Here is a 20,974-nt window from a genome sequence, read left to right on the forward strand (position 1 = left end):
TTAGCATATCCTCCTTGTTTTTGTACTCTGTCTCAATTTATAAAGCCAAGGATCCCATTTGCTTTTTTAACAGCCTTCTCAACCTGTCCTGCTGCCTTCAAAGATTTGTGTACACACGCCCCCAGGTCTCTCTGTTCCTGCACCCCCTTTAAAATGGTACCATTTAGTTTATATTGCCTCTCCTTTCGTTAAGTAACAGAGTGGGCGGGGCTTCAGGGTCCCAGTGACGGGGAACAAAGAGTGGGCGGGGCTTCAGGGTCCCAGTGACGGGGAACAAAGAGTGGGCGGGGCTTCAGGGTCCCAGTGACTGTGAACAAAGAGTGGGCGGGGCTTCAGGGTCCCAGTGACCGGGAACAAAGAGTGGGCGGGGCTTCAGGGTCCCAGTGACAGGGAACAAAGAGTGGGCGGGGCTTCAGGGTCCCAGTGACCGGGAACAAAGAGTGGGCGGGGCTTCAGGGTCCCAGTGCCTGGGAACAAAGAGTGGGCGGGGCTTCAGGGTCCCAGTGACGGGGAACAAAGAGTGGGCGGGGCTTCAGGGTCCCAGTGACCGGGAACAAAGAGTGGGCGGGGCTTCAGGGTCCCAGTGACGGGGAACAAAGAGTGGGCGGGGCTTCAGGGTCCCAGTGACGGGGAACAAAGAGTGGGCGGGGCTTCAGGGTCCCAGTGACTGTGAACAAAGAGTGGGCGGGGCTTCAGGGTCCCAGTGACCGGGAACAAAGAGTGGGCGGGGCTTCATGGTCCCAGTGACAGGGAACAAAGAGTGGGCGGGGCTTCAGGGTCCCAGTGACCGGGAACAAAGAGTGGGCGGGGCTTCAGGGTCACAGTGCCTGGGAACAAAGAGTGGGCGGGGCTTCAGGGTCCCAGTGACCGGGAACAAAGAGTGGGCGGGGCTTCAGGGTCCCAGTGACCGGGAACAAAGAGTGGGCGGGGCTTCAGGGTCCCAGTGACGGGGAACAAAGAGTGGGCGGGGCTTCAGGGTCCCAGTGACCGGGAACAAAGAGTGGGCGGGGCTTCAGGGTCCCAGTGACAGGGAACAAAGAGTGGGCGGGGCTTCAGGGTCCCAGTGACAGGGAACAAAGAGTGGGCGGGGCTTCAGTGACCGAGAACAAAGAGTGGGCGGGGCTTCAGGGTCCCAGTGACAGGGAACAAAGAATGGGCGGGGCTTCAGGGTCCCAGTGACCGGGAACAAAGAGTGGGCGGGGCTTCAGGGTCCCAGTGACAGGGAACAAAGAGTGGGCGGGGCTTCAGGGTCCCAGTGACCGGGAACAAAGAGTGGGCGGGGCTTCAGGGTCCCAGTGACAGGGAACAAAGAGTGGGCGGGGCTTCAGGGTCCCAGTGACAGGGAACAAAGAGTGGGCGGGGCTTCAGGGTCCCAGTGACCGGGAACAAAGAGTGGGCGGGGCTTCAGTGACCGAGAACAAAGAGTGGGCGGGGCTTCAGGGTCCCAGTGACAGGGAACAAAGAGTGGGCGGGGCTTCAGGGTCCCAGTGACAGGGAACAAAGAGTGGGCGGGGCTTCAGGGTCCCAGTGACAGGGAACAAAGAGTGGGCGGGGCTTCAGGGTCCCGGTGACCGGGAACAAAGAGTGGGCGGGGCTTCAGGGTCCCAGTGACAGGGAACAAAGAGTGGGCGGGGCTTCAGGGTCCCAGTGACTGGGAACAAAGAGTGGGCGGGGCTTCAGTGACCGAGAACAAAGAGTGGGCGGGGCTTCAGGGTCCCAGTGACAGGGAAGAAAGAGTGGGCGGGGCTTCAGGGTCCCAGTGACTGTGAACAAAGAGTGGGCGGGGCTTCAGGGTCCCAGTGACAGGGAACAAAGAGTGGGCGGGGCTCCAGGGTCCCAGTGACAGGGAACAAAGAGTGGGCGGGGCTCCAGGGTCCCAGTGACAGGGAACAAAGAGTGGGCGGGGCTTCAGGGTCCCAGTGACGGGGAACAAAGAGTGGGCGGGGCTCCAGGGTCCCAGTGCCTCATTTAGTTTATTCTCACTCTGCCCAGGGGGTTTCTCACCATTCTCTCCTCTCCTCTCCTGAATACACTGACTCGAGCTCAGGTCACCAACCCTCCAGGATTGTCCTGGACTCTCAAGGAATTAAAGATTAATATCCTAGATGCTGCTGTGAGCTCACCTGGGAGAAAAATCATAGGGGTGTTAAAACAATTGTGCTTTATTTTTCATTTTCTTTGAACACTTATTTATTAGTTATCAAAATATTATACTATGAAATGCTGATAGGGTTAGATGGAGTAGAGTGAGAAGGGAGGCTGGTGTGGAGCATAAAAGCCAAATGGCCTGTTTCTGTGCTGTAATTTCGAGGTAATTTTGGAGATGGGGTGTGTGGGGGGAGGGGGAAGGTGATGAGATTGAAACCTCCAGAGTTGTCAAACCTGTGACTCGCGCTGGGGTTCTGGAACAAATGGGAGCTCTGGATCTCGGAGTCTCCCGCTTGGGGAGAGTGCCCGTCAGGAGCTGGTGACCCATCGCACCCAGGTTGCCACTTTCTGCCTTCAGACCCTGCCGAGAGAGGCCTGTACGTGGAGGATCCCCCCGAGATGGTGTGTGCCGGCGATGGTTTTCTTCCCCGGCCTGAACTATGACGAATAACCCCTTTTCATAAAGTTGCAATAACAACTTTCATTTATACGGCGGCCTTCAACGTATTAAAACATCCCCAAGGCGCTTCACAGGAGCGCTTATCAAATAAAATTTGGCGCTGAGCTGCATAAGAAGATATTAGGACAGGTGACCAAAAGCTTGGTTATAGAGGTAGGTTTTCAAGGAGGAGAGAGAGGCGGAGAGGTTTATGGAGGGAATTCAAGACTTAGGGCCTCGGCAGCCAATGGTGGAGCGATGAAATTCGGGTAAATGAGCGCCCTTGCCTGTCTTTCACCGGGATCTAATCAGGGATTGGAACATGATTGTCTCCAGCAGCAGCTCTCTCTCCCTCCCTCCCCTCCCCTCCTCCCCTCCTCCTCCCCTCCTCCCCTCCTCCTCCCCTCCTCCCCTCCTCCCTCTCAGGTATTGGCCGTCCTGCCGGAGCCACTACTCCGGAACTAACATCTCCGCGTGGTCAGGTTTGGGGACATGTGGCCGGCGGAGAGGAGGGCCCTGGTTGGGAAGGTAACCAGAGTCAGGGACGTACTGGATGATAGCGGAGCAGGCCGGACGCCCTGGCACCAGGTTCGACTTGTGGCCAAAGTCATACTCGGCCCTGACTCCACTCGGTGTGTCGAGGAAGCTCAAGGGTGTGGAGCGATCCCGTCCGATCTGACCCCCACAACCTTCCGCGGGGTGGGGGAGGCCGTGCCTCACAACTTGAGCCGACTCTCGTAAATCCTCTCCGTGCCATTCCATTCCAGTCTGCGCGGAGGAGTTTCCTGTACGGGCTGCTCCTGCACACTCCCCGCTTCCTTGCCCTCGTCTCCCGTCCAAACACGTCCTGGCGTGCCGTCCGGCGGAGGCGGGGGTCGCCAGTGGAGGGTTCTCTAGGCGGGAGTCCTCGCCTGTGCCATTGGGGATCTAGGGTGCAGAATGGTACCAAGATAGATGGGAAAGTAAGCTGTGTGGAGGACACAGAGGCTGCAAAGGGATATAGACTGGTTAAGTGAGTGGACAAGAAGGTGGCAGATGGAGTATAATGTGGGGAAATGTGAGGGTATTCACTTTGGTAGGAAGAACACAAAAGCAGAAAATTTTTTAAAAGGTGAGAGACTAAGAAATGTTGGTGTTCAGAGGGATTTGGATGTCCTTGTACACAAATCACAGAAAGTTAACATGCAGGTGCAGCAAGCAATTCGGAAAGCAAATGGTATGTTGGGCTTTATTGCAAGGGGACTGGAGTATAAGAGTAAAGAGGTCTTGCTGCAATTATATAGGGCTTTGGTGAGACCTCACCTGGAGTACTGTGTACAGTTTTGGTCTCCTTACCGAAGGAAGGATATACTTGCCTTAGAGGGGGTGCAATGAAGGTTCACTAAATTGATTCCTGGGATGAGAGGGTTGTCCTATGAGGAGAGATTGAGTAGAATGGGCCTATACTCTCTGGAGTTTAGAAGAATGAGAGGTGATCTCGTTGAAACATATAAGATTCTGAGAGGGCTTGACAGGGTACCTGCTGATAGGCTGTTTCCCCTGGTTGGAGAGTCTAGAACTAGGGGGCATAGTCTCAAGATAAGAGGTTAGCCATTTAGGACCGAGATAAGGAAACATTTCTTTACTCAGAGGGTTGTGAATCATTGGAATTCTCTACCCCAGAGGACTGTGGATGCTCAGTCGTTGAATATATTCAAGGCTGAGATCGATAGGTTTTTGGACTTCAGGGGAATCAAGGGATACGGGGTTAAATCTCCTCCTGTCTGATATAAACCAATCCCAGTCACTGACACCAATCTCCTCCTGTCTGATATAAACCAATCCCACACTCACTGACACCAATCTCCTCCTGTCTGATATAAACCAATCCCAGTCACCGACACCAATCTCCTCCTGTCTGATATAAACCAATCCCAGTCACTGACACCAATCTCCTCCTGTCTGATATAAACCAATCCCACAGTCACCGACACCAATCTCCTCCTCGAACCATAGAAAAGATACAGCACAGAAGGGGGCCATTCGGCCCATCGTGTCCGCGCCGGCTCGAAGAACAACCAGGTGCCCATTCTAATCCCACCTTCCAGCATCCGGTCTGTAGCCCTGCAGCTTACAGCACTTTAGGTGCAGGTCCAGGTACTTTTTAAAGGAGTTGAGGGTCCCTGCCTCTACCACCAATTCGGGCAGCAAATTCCATACATCCACCACCCCGAGTAAAAAAGTTTTTCCTCATGTCCCCTCTAATCCTTCCGCCAATCAGCTTAAATCTACGTCCTCTAGTTCTTGAACTCTCCGCTATTGGAAACAAGTACTTCCTGTCTACTCTATCTGAGCCCCTCATAATTTTGTACACCTCAATCAAGTCTCCCCTCAGCCTCCTCTGTTCCAAGGAAAACAACCCTAGCCTATCCAATCTCTCCTCGTAGCTGCAATTTTCAAGCCCTGGCAACATTCTTGTAAATCTTCACTCTCTCCAGAGCAATTACGTCCTTCCTGTAATGGAGTGACCAGAACTGCACACAATACTCCAGCTGCGGCGTTACCAGCGTTTTATACAGTTCCATCATTACATCCCTGCTTTTGTATTCTATACCTCGGCTAATAACGGAGAGCATTCCGTATGCCTTCTTCACAACCTTATCTACCTGTACTGCCACCTTCAGGGACCTGTGCACATGCACTCCAAGGTCTCTCACTTCCTCTACCCCTCTCAATATATTCCCGTTTACTGCGTATTCCCTTTTACTGTTTGCCCTCCCAAAGTGCATTACCTCACACTTCTCCGGGTTGAACTCCATTTGCCACTTTTCTGCCCACTCCACCAACCCATTGATATCTTCTTGGAGTCTACAGCTATCCTCTTCACTATCAACTACACGGCCAATTTTTGTGTTGTCTGCAAATTTGCCAATCATGCCCCCTACATTCAAGTCCAAATCATTAATATATACCACAAACAGCAAGGGACCCAACACTAAGCCCTGTGGCACTCCACTGGAAACGAGTTTCCTGTCTGATATAAACCAACCCCACAGCCCAAGATTAAATTCAGCCCGTTATTTGGGTCAGACTTGTCTCCATTCCCGTGCCGAGGGGAATACTGTACCAGACGGGAGGGGCAACATTTGGGGACTCTCCATTCTCCACCAATCCCCATTCTCCACCTGGGCCCCTTTCTTTCTGGTGGATAATGGGGGTCCCACTGTGTGTAATGTGCAAGTGAGCAAGGATTGGTCAGCACTTTATAATTGGAGATTTTAACCAGTGGAGGCTCTCAGACACTGAATTGTTGATCTTGTACCAAAGACTCATTCGTGATTGAAGTCAAAAGATTATTTTATTGTAAAATGATCTCAGATGAGAGTCCCAGAATTAAGGGGAAAGATCACAGACAGCGGTTCTTAAAGGGACACTGCAGCCCTGACAGGTTAGATATCAAGGACTTGACGCCCTATGTGTTCAGATCAAAGCTGCTTGATTTGACCTATATCCAGACTATTAAACTCCTGCCCAGTTATAGGGGTCATTAACATCAGCAGCAACAAACCCCAACTGTCAGAATGAACATTGTTCAGCCCTGGATGTGATTAACAGCAGAATCCAACCCCTGCAGTCACATGGGAACTCGCTGGTGTGTCAGCAGAGTGGATGACTGAGTGAATCCCTTCCCACACATGGAGCCGGTGAACGGTCTCTCCCCAGGGTGACCCCGCTGATGTTGCATCAGGTCTTCGGAGCTTTTAAAACCGCACAGTCAGAACAAGTATAAAGGTCTCGCTGATGTATCAGCAGCGTGGATGACTCTATGAGTCCTTTCTACACTAAACACAGGTGAACGGCCTCTCCCCGGTGTGACTGCGTCGATGAGTTTCCAGCTCAGACGGGTAATTGAATCCCTTCCCACAGTCCCCACATTTCCACGGTTTCTCCATGGTCCGGGTGTCCTTGTGTCTCTCCAGGTTGGACGATCAGTTGAAGCCTCGTCCACACACAGAACACGTGGACGGTTTCTCCCCGCTGTGAACGGTGCGATGTTTTTTCAGGCTGTGTAACTGGTTAAAGCTCTTTCCACACTCAGTGCACTGGAACACTCTCACTCGGGTGTGTGTGTCTCGGTGATTTTCCACTCACACTGATGTTTGAAATCTTTTCCCACGGACACAGCAGACAAACGATAATATTCAGGTACTACTGAATCTGTCAGATTTGATGTTTGGTTTGAGTTTCCTTTCTGCAAATCTTCTCCTTATATCCTGCAAAACAAGCTTACAAAAGTCACTACTGTAAGTACAGGATAGAAATTCAGAACAGACAATATTCTCTTGTTACATAGGAATTCCAAAGGGAAAGAATGACCACAGTCCATCTAGTTGGCCTTTCGACCGTCCTGGTAGTCGCATGATACAACGATAATGGAGTTGTTGACTAATCAGAGCAATCAATCTCCATCAATTAGTCTACAACAGACCCAGACATGAGGCGAGGAAAACCTCCAGTGGTGGAGAGCACTGGGAACCATAGGCCCAAAGTCAAGCCTGTAACACTTACCACAGGTCATGTCTCAAATTATTCACACACTGTATCCCAAAATATTATTCTATGAAAGAAATCTACCTAATTTACATTTGAATGAATCAATACTGCACGCTCCCACCGTCTCCCCAGGGAATACGTTCCATAGATTAACCACTTGCTCACTGAAATATTGTTTCTGCAGATTAGTTTTGAATTTCCCCCCTTCGAGTCCAGGCCGTGTCCTCTGGTTCTACTGTTCTGGACAAGGTGAAATAGCTTGTCATGGTTGACATTATCCAGTCGCTTTAGAGTCCTAAAAACAGCAATCGTATCACCCCCCCAGCCTTCTCTTTTCCTGTGAGAACATGCCCAAATTTACACAGTCGCTCCTCATAATCCAATCCCCCCATCCTCTCAATCATCCTCGTTGCTCTCTTCTCTATCCTTTCAATAGCTGCAATATCCTTTGTACCATGGCGACGAGAACCATACACAGTATTCGAAGTGCGGTCACACCAATGGTTTGTGAAGTGGCAGGATTACCTCAGTACTTCGGCTCAGTATCGACCTTGCAATACATCCCAACACCTGATTTGCTTTACCCACTGCCACTGAGCATTGCTGTGATCGCTTCGATTTATTGTCAATCAGGACCCTCACATCCCTTTCATTTCCACGCACTTCACTTTCTTTCCATTTAAGTAGTCGTCCCTTCCGAGATTTTCTGACCCGCACGTGAAGCACTTTGCGTTTCTCTACATTGAATTGCATCTGCCATCTGTCTGCCCAGTTCCCAAGTATATTCAAATCCTCCTGTGGCTTATCCTGTTCAGCTTTGGAGGCTACCACCTTCATTAGCTTTGTGACTCCTGGCTCACTTATGAAGATATTAAACACAAGAGGTCCCAAAACAGACCCTGGTGGGACCTCATTGGTAACACTGACCCAGGCCGACGACAATCCCTGTGCCACTACCCTCTGGGTTCCATCGGGTCAACCAACTTCGGCTCTCTTGTAAAATATTTCCGCTTTTTTTATTTTCAGTACCAGCCGTTCCAAAAGGAACTGTTTAAAAGGCCTTACTGAAATCCAAGTACATCACATCTACTGCCTTATGCCCATCAAGCTCCTTTCTCACCACCTCAAAGAAAACCAGTAGGTTACTTTGACAAAACCTCCCCTTGATGAACCCCTACTGGTTATCTTTTAAGATTATATTTCTACCCAGATGCTCCATGATCTGACCTCGAATGAGGCTTTCCATAATTTTACCCACAATGGACGCACTGGTCTGTAATTTCCTGGGTCACTTTTTCTACTGTGGGAGTAACATCTGCCTTTCCCCGGACACCTCTCCAGTAATTCAGTAGTTTCTGGAAAATTTGTGCCAAAGTTCCCGCACTTTCCCTCCCTCGGTTCCTTGAGAATCTCCTGTTGCATCGTCCGCGGCCCCGAGATTTATTTACCTTAAGTTTGTACGGCTGTTTGAGAACCATGCTGGTAGTAATGTGAATAGTGGCACAACTTACCTCTGCAACACCCCAGAATCATAGAATCATACAGCACAATAGGAGGCCATTCGGCCCATCATTCGGTTCTCTGAAAGAGCGATCCAATTAGTCCCACTCCCCCCTGCTCTTTCCCCATTGCCCTGCAAATGTTTCCTTTTCAAGTATTTATCCAATTCCCTTTTGAAAGTTACTATTGAATCTGCTTCCACCGCCCTTTCAGGCAGTGCGTTCCAGATCATTACAACTCGCTGCGTAAAAAAAAATACTTTTCCTCATCTCCCCTGGTTCTTTTGCCAATTATCGTAAATCTGTGTCCTCTGGTTACCGACCCTCCTGCCAGTGGAAACGGTTTCTCCTTGTTTACTCTATCAAAACCCTTCATAATTTTGAACACCTCGATTAAATCTCCCCTTAACCTTCTCTGCTCTAAGGAGAACAACCCCAGCTTCTCCAGTCTCTCCACATAACTGAAGTCCCTCATCCCTGGTACCATTCTAGTAAATCTCTTCTGCACCCTCTCTAAGGCCTTGACATCCTTCCTAAAGTGTGGTGCCCAGAATCGAACACAATACTCCTGCTGGGGCCTAACCAGTGATTAATAAAGATTTAGCATAACTTCCTTACTATTGTACTCTATGCCTCTATTTATAAAGCCCAGGATCCTGACTTTTTTTTAATAAAAAACAGCCTTCTCAACTTGTCCTGCCACCTTCAGAAATTCTGTGTATGTGAATCCCCAGCAGTCCCTTTAAAATTGTATATTCCCTTTAAAATTTTATATTGCCTCAACTCATTCCTCCTTCCAAAAGGGAATTCAGGAGAAACTTCTTTACCCAGAGAGTGGTTAGAATGTGGAACTTGCTACCACAAGGAGTAGTTGAGGTGAATAGTGTAGATGCATTTAAGGGGAAGCTCGATTAACACATGAGGGAGAAAGGAATAGAAGGAAATGTTGATAGGGTGAGATGAAGCGGGTGGGAGAAGGTTTGTGTGGAGCATAAGAAATAGAATCAGGAGTAGGCCATATGGCCCATCGAACCTGCTCCGCCATTCATTAAGAACATGGCTGATCTTCGACCTCAACCCCACTTCCCCCCTCCCCCCCCCCTCCGCCAATCCCCATATCTCTCGATTCCCTTAGTGTCCAAAAATCTATCGATCTCAGTCTTGAGGTGAATAGTGCAGATGCATTTAAGGGGAAGCCCGATAAACACATGAGGGAGAAAGGAATAGACTCCACGACTGAGCATCCACAGCCCACTGGGGTAGAGAATTCCAAAGATTCAGAAATTCTTCCCCATCTCAGTCCTAAATGGCCGACTCCTTATCCTGAGACAATGCCCCCAGGTTCTAGACTCTCCAGCCAGGGGAAACAGCCTCTTATCTACCCTGTCAATCCCTCTAAGAATTTTATATGTTTCAATGAGATCACCTCTCATTCTTCTAAACTTCAAAGAATATAGGCCCATTCTACACAATATTTCCTCATAGGACAACCCTCTCATCCCAGGAATCAATCTAGTGAACCTTCGCTGCACCCCCTCTAAGGCAAGTATATCCTTCCTTAGGTAAGGTGAGCAAAACTATACACAGTACTCCAGGTGTGATCTCACCACAAGAACGTAAGAAATAGGAGCAGGAGTAGGCCATACGGCCCCTCGAGCCTGCTCCACCATTCAATCAGATCATGGCTGATCTTCAACCTCAACTCCACTTTCCCGCCCAATCCCCATACCCCTTGATTCCCCCAGAGCCCTATATATAATTGCAGCAAGACCTCCTTACTCTTGTACTCCAACTCCCTTGCAATAAAGGCCAATATACCATTTGCCTTCCTAATTGCTTGCTGTACCTGCATGTTAACTTTCTGTGATTCATGAACAAGGACACCCAAATCCCTCTGAATACCAACATTTCTTAGTCTCTCACCTTTTAAAAAATATTCTGCTTTTCTATTCTTCCTACCAAAGTGGATAATTTCACATTTCCCCATAGTAAATTCCATCTGCCACCTTCTTGCCCACTCACCGAACCTGTCTATATCCTTTTGCAGACTCTTTTTGTCCTCCTCACAGCTTACTTTCCCACCTTGCTTTGTATCGTCAGCAAACATGGATACATTACAATCAGTCCCTTCATCTAAGTCATTAATATAGATTGTAAATAGCTGAGGCCCAAGCACTGATCCTTGCGGCACCCCACTAGTTACAACCTGCCAACGCGAAAATTACCCTTTTATCCCTACTCTCTTCTCTCCATTAACCAATCCTCTATCCATGCTAACATATTATTCCCAATCCCATGAGCCCTTATCTTGTGCAACAACCTTTTATGTGGCACCTTATCGAAAGCCTTTTGAAAATCCAAATATGCGACATCCACTGGTTCCCCTTTATCTACCCTGCTAGTTATACCCGCAAAAAACTCTAATAGATTTGTCAAAGACAATTTCCCTTTCATAAAACCATGTTCACTCTGCCTAATCATATTATAATTTTCTAAGCACCCTGTTACCATTTCCTTAATAATGGATTCCAGCATTTTCCTGACGACTGATGTCAGGCTAACTGGCCTGTAGTTCCTGTTTTCTCTCTCCTTCCTTTAATGAATAGCGGTGTTACATTTTATAAAAATTCGTTCATGGGATGTGGACGTCGCTGGTGAGGCCAGCATTTATTGCCCATCCCTAATTGCCCTTGAGAAGGTGGTGGTGAGCCGCCTTCTTGAACCACTGCAGTCCGTGTGGTGAAGGTTCTCCCACAGTGCTGTTAGGAAGGGAGTTCCAGGTTTTTGACCCAGCGACGATGTAGGAACGGCGATATATTTCCAAGTCGGGATGGTGTGTGACTTGGAGGGGAACGTGCAGGTGGTGTTGTTCCCATGTGCCTGCTGCTCTTGTCCTTCTAGGTGGTAGAGGTCGTGGGTTTGGGAGGTGCTGTCGAAGAAGCCTTGGTGTGCTGCTGCAGTGCATCCTGTGGATGGTACACACTGCAGCCACTGTGTGCCGGTGGTGAAGGGAGTGAATGTTTAGGGTGGTGGATGGGGTGCCAATCAAGCAGGCTGCTTTGTCCTGGATGGTGTCGAGCTTCTTGAGTGTTGTTGGAACTGCATTCATCCATCACACTCCTGACTTGTGCCTTGTAGAAGGTGGAAAGACTGAAGTCCCTCATCCCTGGCACCATTCTAGTAAATCTCTTCTGCACCCTCTCTAAGGCCTTGACATCCTTCCTAAAGTATGGTGCCCAGAATTGGACACAATAATCCAGCTGAGGCCTAACCAGTGTTCTATAAAGCTTTAGTGAATTAAAAATAAAAGTTACGTGGATAGACTGGAGAAGCTGGGGTTGTTCTCCTTAGAACAGAGAAGGTTATGGGCAGATTTAAGAGAGATGTTCAAAATCATGAACAGTTTTGACAGAATAAATAAGGAGAAACTGTTTCCAGTGGCAGAAGGGTCGGCAACCAGAGGACACAAATTAAGGTGATCGGCAAAACCTTGAGGAAACATTTTTTTACGCAGCGAGTTGTACTGATCTGGAACGCACTGCCTAAAAGGGTAGTGGAAGCAGATTTAACAGTAACTTTCAAAAGGGAATTGGATAAATACTTGAAGGGAAAACATTTACAGGGTTATGGTGGTAAGAGCAGGGGAATGGGACTAATTGGATAGCTCTTTCAAAGAGCTGGCACAGGCACATTGGGCCAAATGGCCTCCTCCTGTGCTGTACCTACTATGATACTATGACTCACTCAGCACAGACCAGGGATGGAACCTGCAACTTTCCTGGTCTATCGTCTTAAAGGCTGGGGAAAAGGTTTGGAACAGATTTTAAAAAACAAATGTTACTGCAGGTTTAATCTGTGTCACACACTAAAAGTTCTGAATTAAGAGGATCTTTTAGTAGGATAGTTTAGAAATGCTGAACCCGCTAAAATGGACAGGTTAACAGCCGTATTCTAGAGGAATAGAATTGAAAAGCAGAGACGTTATGTTAAACTTATAGAACCTTGGTCAGACCACACTTGGAATACCGTGCACAGTGTTGGTCTCCATATTACAAAAAGGATATAGAGGCACTGGAGAAGGTGCAAGAAAGATTCACAAGGATGATATCAGAACTGAGAGGCTGAACAGGCTGGGACTCTTTACTCTAGAAATGAGAAGGCCGAGGGGGTGATTTAATAGAGTTCTTTAAGATTATGAAAGGGTTTGATAGGGTAGACGTAGAAAAGATGTTTCCACTAGCAGGGGAGACCAGAATTTGGGGCCAAAAATATAAGAGAGTCACTAATAAATCCAATGGGGAATTCAGGAGAAACTTCTTTCCCCAGAGAGTGGTGAGAATGTGGAACTCACTACCACAAGGAGAAGTCGAGGCGAATAGTGTCGATACATTTAAGGGGAAGCTAGATAAGCACATGGGTGAGAAAGGAATAGAAGGATATGCTGATAAGGTTAGACAAAGTAGGGTGGGAGGAGGCTCGTGTGGAGCATAAACACCGGCACAGACCAGTTGGGCCGAATGGCCTGTTTCTGTGCTGTACATTCTATGTAATTCTATGTAAAATGGTCACCTGTCCTAATATCTCCTTATGTGGCTCGGTGTCAGATGTGGTCTGATTTACGCTCCTGTGAAGTGCTTGTGAGGTTTTACCATGTTAAAACTTGCTTCAGGAGGACATAGAGAGTCTGGTGAAATGGGCAGACACGTGGCAGATGAAATTTAACACAGAGAAATGTGAAGTGATACATTTTGGTAGGAAGAATGAGGGGAGGCAAAATAAACTAAATGGTTCAATTTTAAATGGGGTGCAGGAGCACAGAGACACACACAAATCTTTGAAGGTGGCAGGACAAGTTGAGAAGGCGGTTAAAACAGCATATGGGATTCTGGGCTTTATTAATAGAGGCACAGAGTACAAAAGCAAGGAAGTTATGCTAAACCTTTGTAAAATACTGGTTAAGCCACAAGTTTGTCCAATTCTGAGCACCACACTTTAGGAAGGATGTCAAGGTCTTAGAGAGAGTGCAGAGGAGATTTACTAGAATGGTGCCAGGGATGAGGGACTTCAGTTATGTGGATAGACTGGAGAAGCTGGGGTTGTTCTCCTTTGACCAGCGAAGGAGAAGGGAAGATTTGATCGAAGTGTTCAAAATCATGAAGGGTTTTGACAGAGTAAATAAGGAGAAACTGTTTCCAGTGGCAGAAGGGTCGGTAACCAGAGGACACAGATTTAAGGTGTTCGGCAAAAGAACCAGAGGGGAGGTGAGGAGACATTTTTTTACACAGCGCGTTGTGATGATCTGGAACGCACTGCCTGAAAGGGCGGTGGAAGCAGATTCAACAGTAACTTTCAAAAGGGAATTGGATAAATACTTGAAGGGAAAACATTTACAGGGTTATGGGGGTAAGAGCAGGGGAATGGGACTAATTGGATAGCTCTTTCAAAGAGCCGGCACAGGCACATTGGGCCGAATGGCCTCCTCCTGTGCTGTACCTACTATGATACTATGACTCACTCAGCACAGACCAGGGATGGAACCTGCAACTTTCCTGGTCTATTGTCTTAAAGGCTGGGGAAAGGTTTGGAACAGATTTTAAAAAACAAATCTTACTGCAGGTTTAATCTGTGTCACACACTAAAAGTTCTGAATTAAGAGGATCTTTTAGTAGGATAGTTTAGAAATGCTGAACCCACTAAAATGGACAGGTTTACAGCCGTATTCTGGAGGAATAGAATTGAAAAGCAGAGACATTATGTTAAACTTATATAGAACCTTGGTCAGACCACACTTGGAATACCGTGCACAGTGCTGGTCTCCATATTACAAAAAGGATATAGAGGCACTGGAGAAGGTGCAAGAAAGATTTACAAGGATGATATCAGAACTGAGAGGTTATAATTATCAAGAAAGATTGAGAAGGCTGAGGGGTGACCTGATAGAGGTCTTTAATATAATGAAAAGGATTTGAGAGGGTTGACGTAGAGAAGATGTTTCCATTTGTGGGGGAGACCAGAACTAGGGGTCATAAATATAAGAGAGTCACTAATGAATCCAATGGGGAATTCAGGAGAAACTTCTTTACCCAGAGAGTGGTGAGAATGTGGAACTCACTACCACAAGGAGAAGTCGAGGCGAATAGTGTAGATACATTTAAGGGGAAGCTAGATAAGCACATGGGTGAGAAAGGAATAGAAGGATATGCTGATAAGGTTAGACAAAGTAGGGTGGGAGGAGGCTCGTGTGGAGCATAAACACCGGCACAGACCAGTTGGGCCGAATGGCCTGTTTCTGTGCTGTACATTCTATGTAATTCTATGTAAAATGGTCACCTGTCCTAATATCTCCTTATGTGGCTCGGTGTCAGATGTGGTCTGATTTACGCTCCTGTGAAGTGCTCGGGAGGTTTTACCATGTTAAAACTTGCATTTAGATAGCGTCTTTGTTGTTATTGCACCTCAACTCCCTATCCCGTGATACCCTTACCTGACAAAAATTCATCGATGTCAGTATCTGTCTCCCTTTAAACCACCTCAATCGATTCTCAGTCCATGGCTCCTTGTGTGTAGAAATGTTTGCACATTCCCTTTTAACCGACTTGATGTCAAATTTTCTGATTCCACGGCACTGATCCCCGAACCAAATTGTAGCCCTAATTGGTTCTACAGCTGAGATCGACTAAGATATATATTAATGACCTGGACTTGGGTATAGAGGGTATAATTTCAAAGTTTGCAGATGACACGAACCTCGGAAATGTAGGAAACAATGTGGAGGATAGTAATAGGCTTCAGGAGGACATAGACAGACAGATGAACCATAAGAGACCATAAGAGAAAGGAGCAGGAGTAGGCCATTCTGCCCCTCGAGCCTGCTCCGCCATTTAATGAGATCATGACTGATCTGATTTTTACCTCAACTCCACTTTCCCGCCCTTTCCCCATATTCTTTGACTCCCTTGCTGATCAACAATTTGTCTAACTCAGCCTTGAATGTATTCAATGACTCAGCCTCCACAGCTTTTTGGGGTAAAAAATTCCAAAGATTCACGACCCTCTGGGAGAAGAAATTCCTCCTCATTTCCGTCTTAAACGGGCGACCCCTTATTCTGAGACTATGCCCCCTCGTTTTAGATTCCCCCATGAGGGGTAACATCCTCTCAGCATCTACCCTATCGCGTCCCCTCAGAATCTTGTATGTTTCAATAAGATCTCCTCTCATTCTTCTAAACTCCAATGAGTATAGACCCAACCTGTTCAATCTTTCCTCATAAGACAACCCTTCCATACCCGGAATCAACCTAGTGAACCTTCTCTGAACTGCCTCCAATGCAAGTATGTCCTTCCTTAAATAAGGGCACCAGAACTGTACGCAGTACTCCAGGTGTGATCTCACCAGCACCCTGTACAGTTGTAGCATGACTTCCCTGCTCTTATATTCCATCACCCAAGAAATAAAGGCCAATATTCCGTTTGCCTTCCAGATTACCTGCTGCACCTGTATGTTGACTTTTTGTGTTTCATGTACGAGGACACCCAGATCCCTCTGTACCGCAACATTTTGTAGTGTTTCTCCATTCAAATAATATTTTGCTTTTTTATTTTTCCTCCCAAAGTGGATGACTTCACATTTTCCCACATTATATTCCATCTGCCAATTTTTTGCCCATTCGCTTAACCTGTCAATATCCCTTTGCAGACACTTTGTGTCCTCATCGCAACTTGCTTTTCCACCTATCTTTGTATCATCAGCAAATTTGGCCACAAGACACTCAGTTCCTTCATCCAAGTCACTGATATATATTGTAAATAGTTGAGGCCCCAGCACTGATCCCTGCGGCACCCCACTAGTTACAGATTGCCATTTTGAAAATGGCCCTTTTATCCTGACTCTTTGTTTTCTGTTAGTTAGCCAATCCTCTATCCATGCCAGTATATTACCCCCAACACCATGAGCTCTTATCTTGTGCAGTAACCTTTTATGTGGCACCTTATCAAATGCCTTTTGGAAATCCAAATATACTGCATCCATTGGTTCCCCTTTATCCACCCTGCCCGTTACTTCCTCAAAGAACTCCAATAAATTTGTCAGACATGATTTCCCTTTCATAAAACCATGTTGACTCTCCTTGATTGTATTATGAGTCTCCAAATGTCCTGCTACTACTTCCTTAATAATGGATTCTAGCATTTCCCCAATGACAGATGTTAGGCTAACTGGTCTATAGTTACCTGCTTTCTGTCTCACTCCCTTCTTGAATAAGGGTGTTACGATTGTGGTTTTCCAATCCGCTGGGACCTTTCCAGAATCTAGTGAATTCTGGAAGATTACAACCAATGCATCCACTATCTCTGTAGTCACTTCCTTTAAGACCCTCTGATGCAAGCCATCAGGTCCAGGGGACTTGTCAGCCTTTAGACCCATTAGTTTACCTAGTACTTTTTCTCTAGTGATAGTGATTGTTTTTAGTTCCTCCCTCCCCTTTGCCCCGTGATTTTCTACTATTATTGGTATTTTATTAGTGTCTTCTACTGTGAAGACAGATATAAAATATCTGTTCAATTCCTCTGCCATTTCCTTGTTTTCTGTTATTATTTCTTCCCCAGACTCTAAGGGACCAATGTTTACTTTAGCTACCCTCTTCCTTTTTATATACACTTGTAGAAGCTTTTACGGTCAGTTTTTATACTTTTTGCTAGTTTACTCTCAATTTATTTTCTCCCTCTTTATTATTCTTTTAGTCATCCTTTGCTGGTTTTTAAAGTTTTCCCAATCTTCATGATTACCAGTAATCTTTGCCAATATGTATGCTTTTTCTCTTAACCTGATGACATCCTTGACTTCCTTAGTTAGCCATGGTTGGTTCACCCTTTTTGTGAAGTCTTTCCTCCTCACAGGGATATATTTTTGTTGTGAGTCATAACATATCTTTTTAAACGTTTGCCACTGCTTATCCACCATCATACCATCTAATCTGTTTACCCAGTCCACTTTAGCCAATTCCGCCCTCATTCCTTTATAATTGTCCTTATTTAAGTTTAATACAGTAGTTTCAGACCCAAGATCCTCGCTCTCAAACTGGATGTGAAATTCTATCATGTTATGATCACTGCTTCCCAAGGGATCCTTTACTTTGAGATCATTAATTAATCCTGTTTCATTACCGATTACCAGATCAAAAACGGCCTGTTCCCTGGTTGGTTCCTCGACGTATTGGTCTAAGAAACAGTCCCTAATACACTCTATGAACTCCTCCTCAGGGCTATTTTTGCCAATTTGATTTGTCCAATCTATGTGAAAGTTAAAATCGCCCATGATTATTGCATTACCTTTTTTACAAGCCCTCCTTATTTCCTGATTTATATTTTGCCCTACAGTGTAGCTACTGTTAGGGGGCCTATATACTACTCCCACCAGTGACTTCTTTCCCTTGCTATTTCTTACCTCCACCCAAATTGATTCGACATCTTGATCTTCTGAGCCAAGATCATTTCTCACTATTATACCAATTTCATCCTTTATTAACAGAGCTACCCCACCACCTTTACCTTTTTCCTTTCCTTCCGTAATGTTAAATAACCCTGAATATTTAGCTCCCAACCTTGGTCATCTTGCAACCACGTCTCTGTAACGGCCACAAGATCATACCCATTTGTTTCTATTTGTGCCGTCAATTCATCTATCTGATTGCGAATGCTGCGCCCATTCAGATAAAGGACCTTTAATTTTGTCTTTTTACCATTCTTTCCTACCCCGGCCCCATTTGCTAGTGCACTCTTATGTTTGTACGCTCTGTCCCTTCCTGACACACTCTGTTTATCATTACCCCCATCACTTTCCTGTACTACTTCCTTGTATGGGCAGACACATGGCAGATGAAATTTAATGCAGAGAAGTGTGAAGTGATGCATTTTAGTAGGAAGAATGAGGAGAGGCAATAGAAACTAAATGGTACAATAGAAACTAAATGGTACAATTTTAAAGGGAGTGCAGGAACAGAGAGACCTGGGGGTGAAGGTGGCAGGACAAGTGGAGAAGGCGGTTAAAAAAAGCATATGGGATCCTGGGCTTTATTAATAGAGGCACAGAGTACAAAAGCAAAGAAGTTATGCTAAAGCTTTATAAATATTGGTTAGGCCACAACTGGAGTATTGTGTCCAATTCTGGGCACCACACTTTAGGAAGGATGTCAAGGCCTTTGAGAAGGTGCAGAAGGGATTTACGAGAATGGTGCCAGGGATGAGGGACTTCAGTTATGTGGAGAGACTGGAGAAGCTGGGGTTGTTCTCCTTAGAACAGAGAAGGTTGAGGGGTGTTCAAAATTATGAACAGTTTTGACAGAGTGAACAAGGCGAAACTGCTTCCAGTGGCAGAAGGGTCGGTAACCAGAGGACACAGATTTAAGGTGATCGGCAAAAAAGCCAGAGAGGAGATGAGGAAACATTTATTTACGCAGCGAGTTGTAATGATCTGGAATGCACTGCCTGATAGGATGGTGGAAGCAGATTTATCAGTAACTTTCAAAAGGGAATTGGATAAATACTTGAAGGGAAAACATTTACAGGGTTATGGGGTAAGAGCAGGGGAATGGGACTAATTGGATAGCTCTTTCAAAGAGCCGGCACAGGCACATTGGGCCGAATGGCCTCCTATGCTGTACCTACTATGATACTATGACTCACTCAGCACAGACCAGGGATGGAACCTGCAACTTTCCTGGTCTATCGTCTTAAAGGCTGGGGAAAGATTTGGAACAGATTTTAAAAAACAATTGTTACTGCAGGTTTAATCTGTGTCACACACTAAAAGTTCTGAATTAAGAGGATCTTTTAGTAGGATAGTTTAGAAATGCTGAACCCACTAAAATGGACAGGTTTACAGCCGTATTCTAGAGGAATGGAATTGAAAAGCAGAGACGTTATGTTAAACTTATAGAACCTTGGTCAGACCACACTTGGAATACCGTGCACAGTGCTGGTCTCCATATTAAAAAAAGATATAGAGGCACTGGAGAAGGTGCAAGAAAGATTCACAAGGATGATATCAGAACTGAGAGGTTATAATTATCAGGAAAGGCTGAACAAGCTTGGGCTCTTTTCTCTAGAAAAGAGAAGACTGAGCAGTCCCCTGATGGAGCTTCTTTAAAATTATGAAAGGGTTTGATAGAATAGACGTGGAGGAGATGTTTCCACTCGTGGGGGAGACCAGAACTAGGGGTCATAAATATAAGACAGTCACTAATAAATCCGATAGGGAATTCAGGAGAAACTTCTTTTCCCAGAGAGTGGTTAGAATGTGGCACTCAGTACCACATGGAGTGGTTGAGGCGAATAGCACTGATGCATTTAAGGGAAATCTAGATAAGCACATGGGTGAGAAAGGAATAGAAGGATATGCTGATAAGGTTAAATGAAGGGAGGAGGCTCGTGTGGAGCATAAACACCGGCATGGACCAGTTGGACCAAATGGCCTGTTTCTGTCGTATAATTTCCATGTAATTCTATGTTATGCTGATAGAGTTCGATGAAATAGGGTGGGAGGAGTCTTTTGTGGAGCATAAACACCGCATAGATCGCCAAATGATCTGTTTCTGCACTGTAAATTCTATGTAATTACTGAGTTCAGAATAGATGCATGACAAACAGACTTGGCTACAATCTGCAGGCTAAGATACTACAGACCAGTGGCTGGTATTATCCATTTTAACTGGAAACTCTCAGAGACACACTGTTCCCTTTAAGGAACATCATATATTTAATTTAATATACACAGAAAAGGCAATTAGAGTGTGATTTAAATATAGTCACCCACAGGTAACCAGAGTCACCGTCCCTTTACCCAGACGGTGGTTAGAATGTGGAATTCGCTACTACATGGAGCATAAACGCATCGACCAGTTTGACCGATTGGCCTGTTTCTGTGCTGTAATTCTATTCCATGTAATTTAAAAAGGGTGACACAATGTCTGTCTCTAACAGTTTACACAAAAACTACACCAGACACGAAATCCTGACTCCCCTCCACTCCCACCTTTCCGTGAGTGACTCAAGCTAATAGTAAAACCCCATTAAAATAAAATCTTTTGGTACTCACAGACGGTAAAACACTTCAATCCAGAACAGAACCGTCCAGATTGCCCCATAAACTGAAATAACTCGTCCCTCTAATTGATTTGAGATCCTGTCCTGTGTTTTTTAAAAAAACAAATGGTTTTATAGCAATAAAAAAGGAATAAAGACTCCCAGCTTCGCCTGGCCCCCAACAGTCTGCTTCACACCGTCTGGAAGCCACCAACTCCCTGCACAGCGGGAGGCCCGCCCCCCTCCCGCGCTCCCATTGGTTGGAGGACCACCTCCC

The 20,974-nt window shown here is 46.2% G+C and overlaps 1 protein-coding gene and 1 long non-coding RNA gene across 2 annotated transcripts in view; both read right to left on the reverse strand.

Moving 5' to 3' along the window:
• The window catches only part of LOC137308623 (zinc finger protein 721-like), a 158,254-nt gene that overhangs the window by 119,038 nt on the left and 18,242 nt on the right, over positions 1-20,974 (reverse strand). Inside the window, 1 exon segment of the mRNA XM_067977231.1 lies at positions 3,054-3,514. Coding sequence (XP_067833332.1) covers positions 3,054-3,514 — 461 coding nt within the window.
• LOC137308617 (uncharacterized) lies at positions 5,906-20,938 on the reverse strand. Its single transcript, XR_010959584.1, has 2 exons — positions 20,711-20,938; positions 5,906-6,840 (listed from the first exon to the last, which is right to left on the reverse strand). It is a non-coding gene; the product is annotated as an uncharacterized lncRNA (long non-coding RNA).

This window comes from Heptranchias perlo, unplaced genomic scaffold, assembly GCF_035084215.1.
Source record: "Heptranchias perlo isolate sHepPer1 unplaced genomic scaffold, sHepPer1.hap1 HAP1_SCAFFOLD_134, whole genome shotgun sequence".
In the NCBI taxonomy this organism is placed as follows: domain Eukaryota; kingdom Metazoa; phylum Chordata; class Chondrichthyes; order Hexanchiformes; family Hexanchidae; genus Heptranchias; species Heptranchias perlo.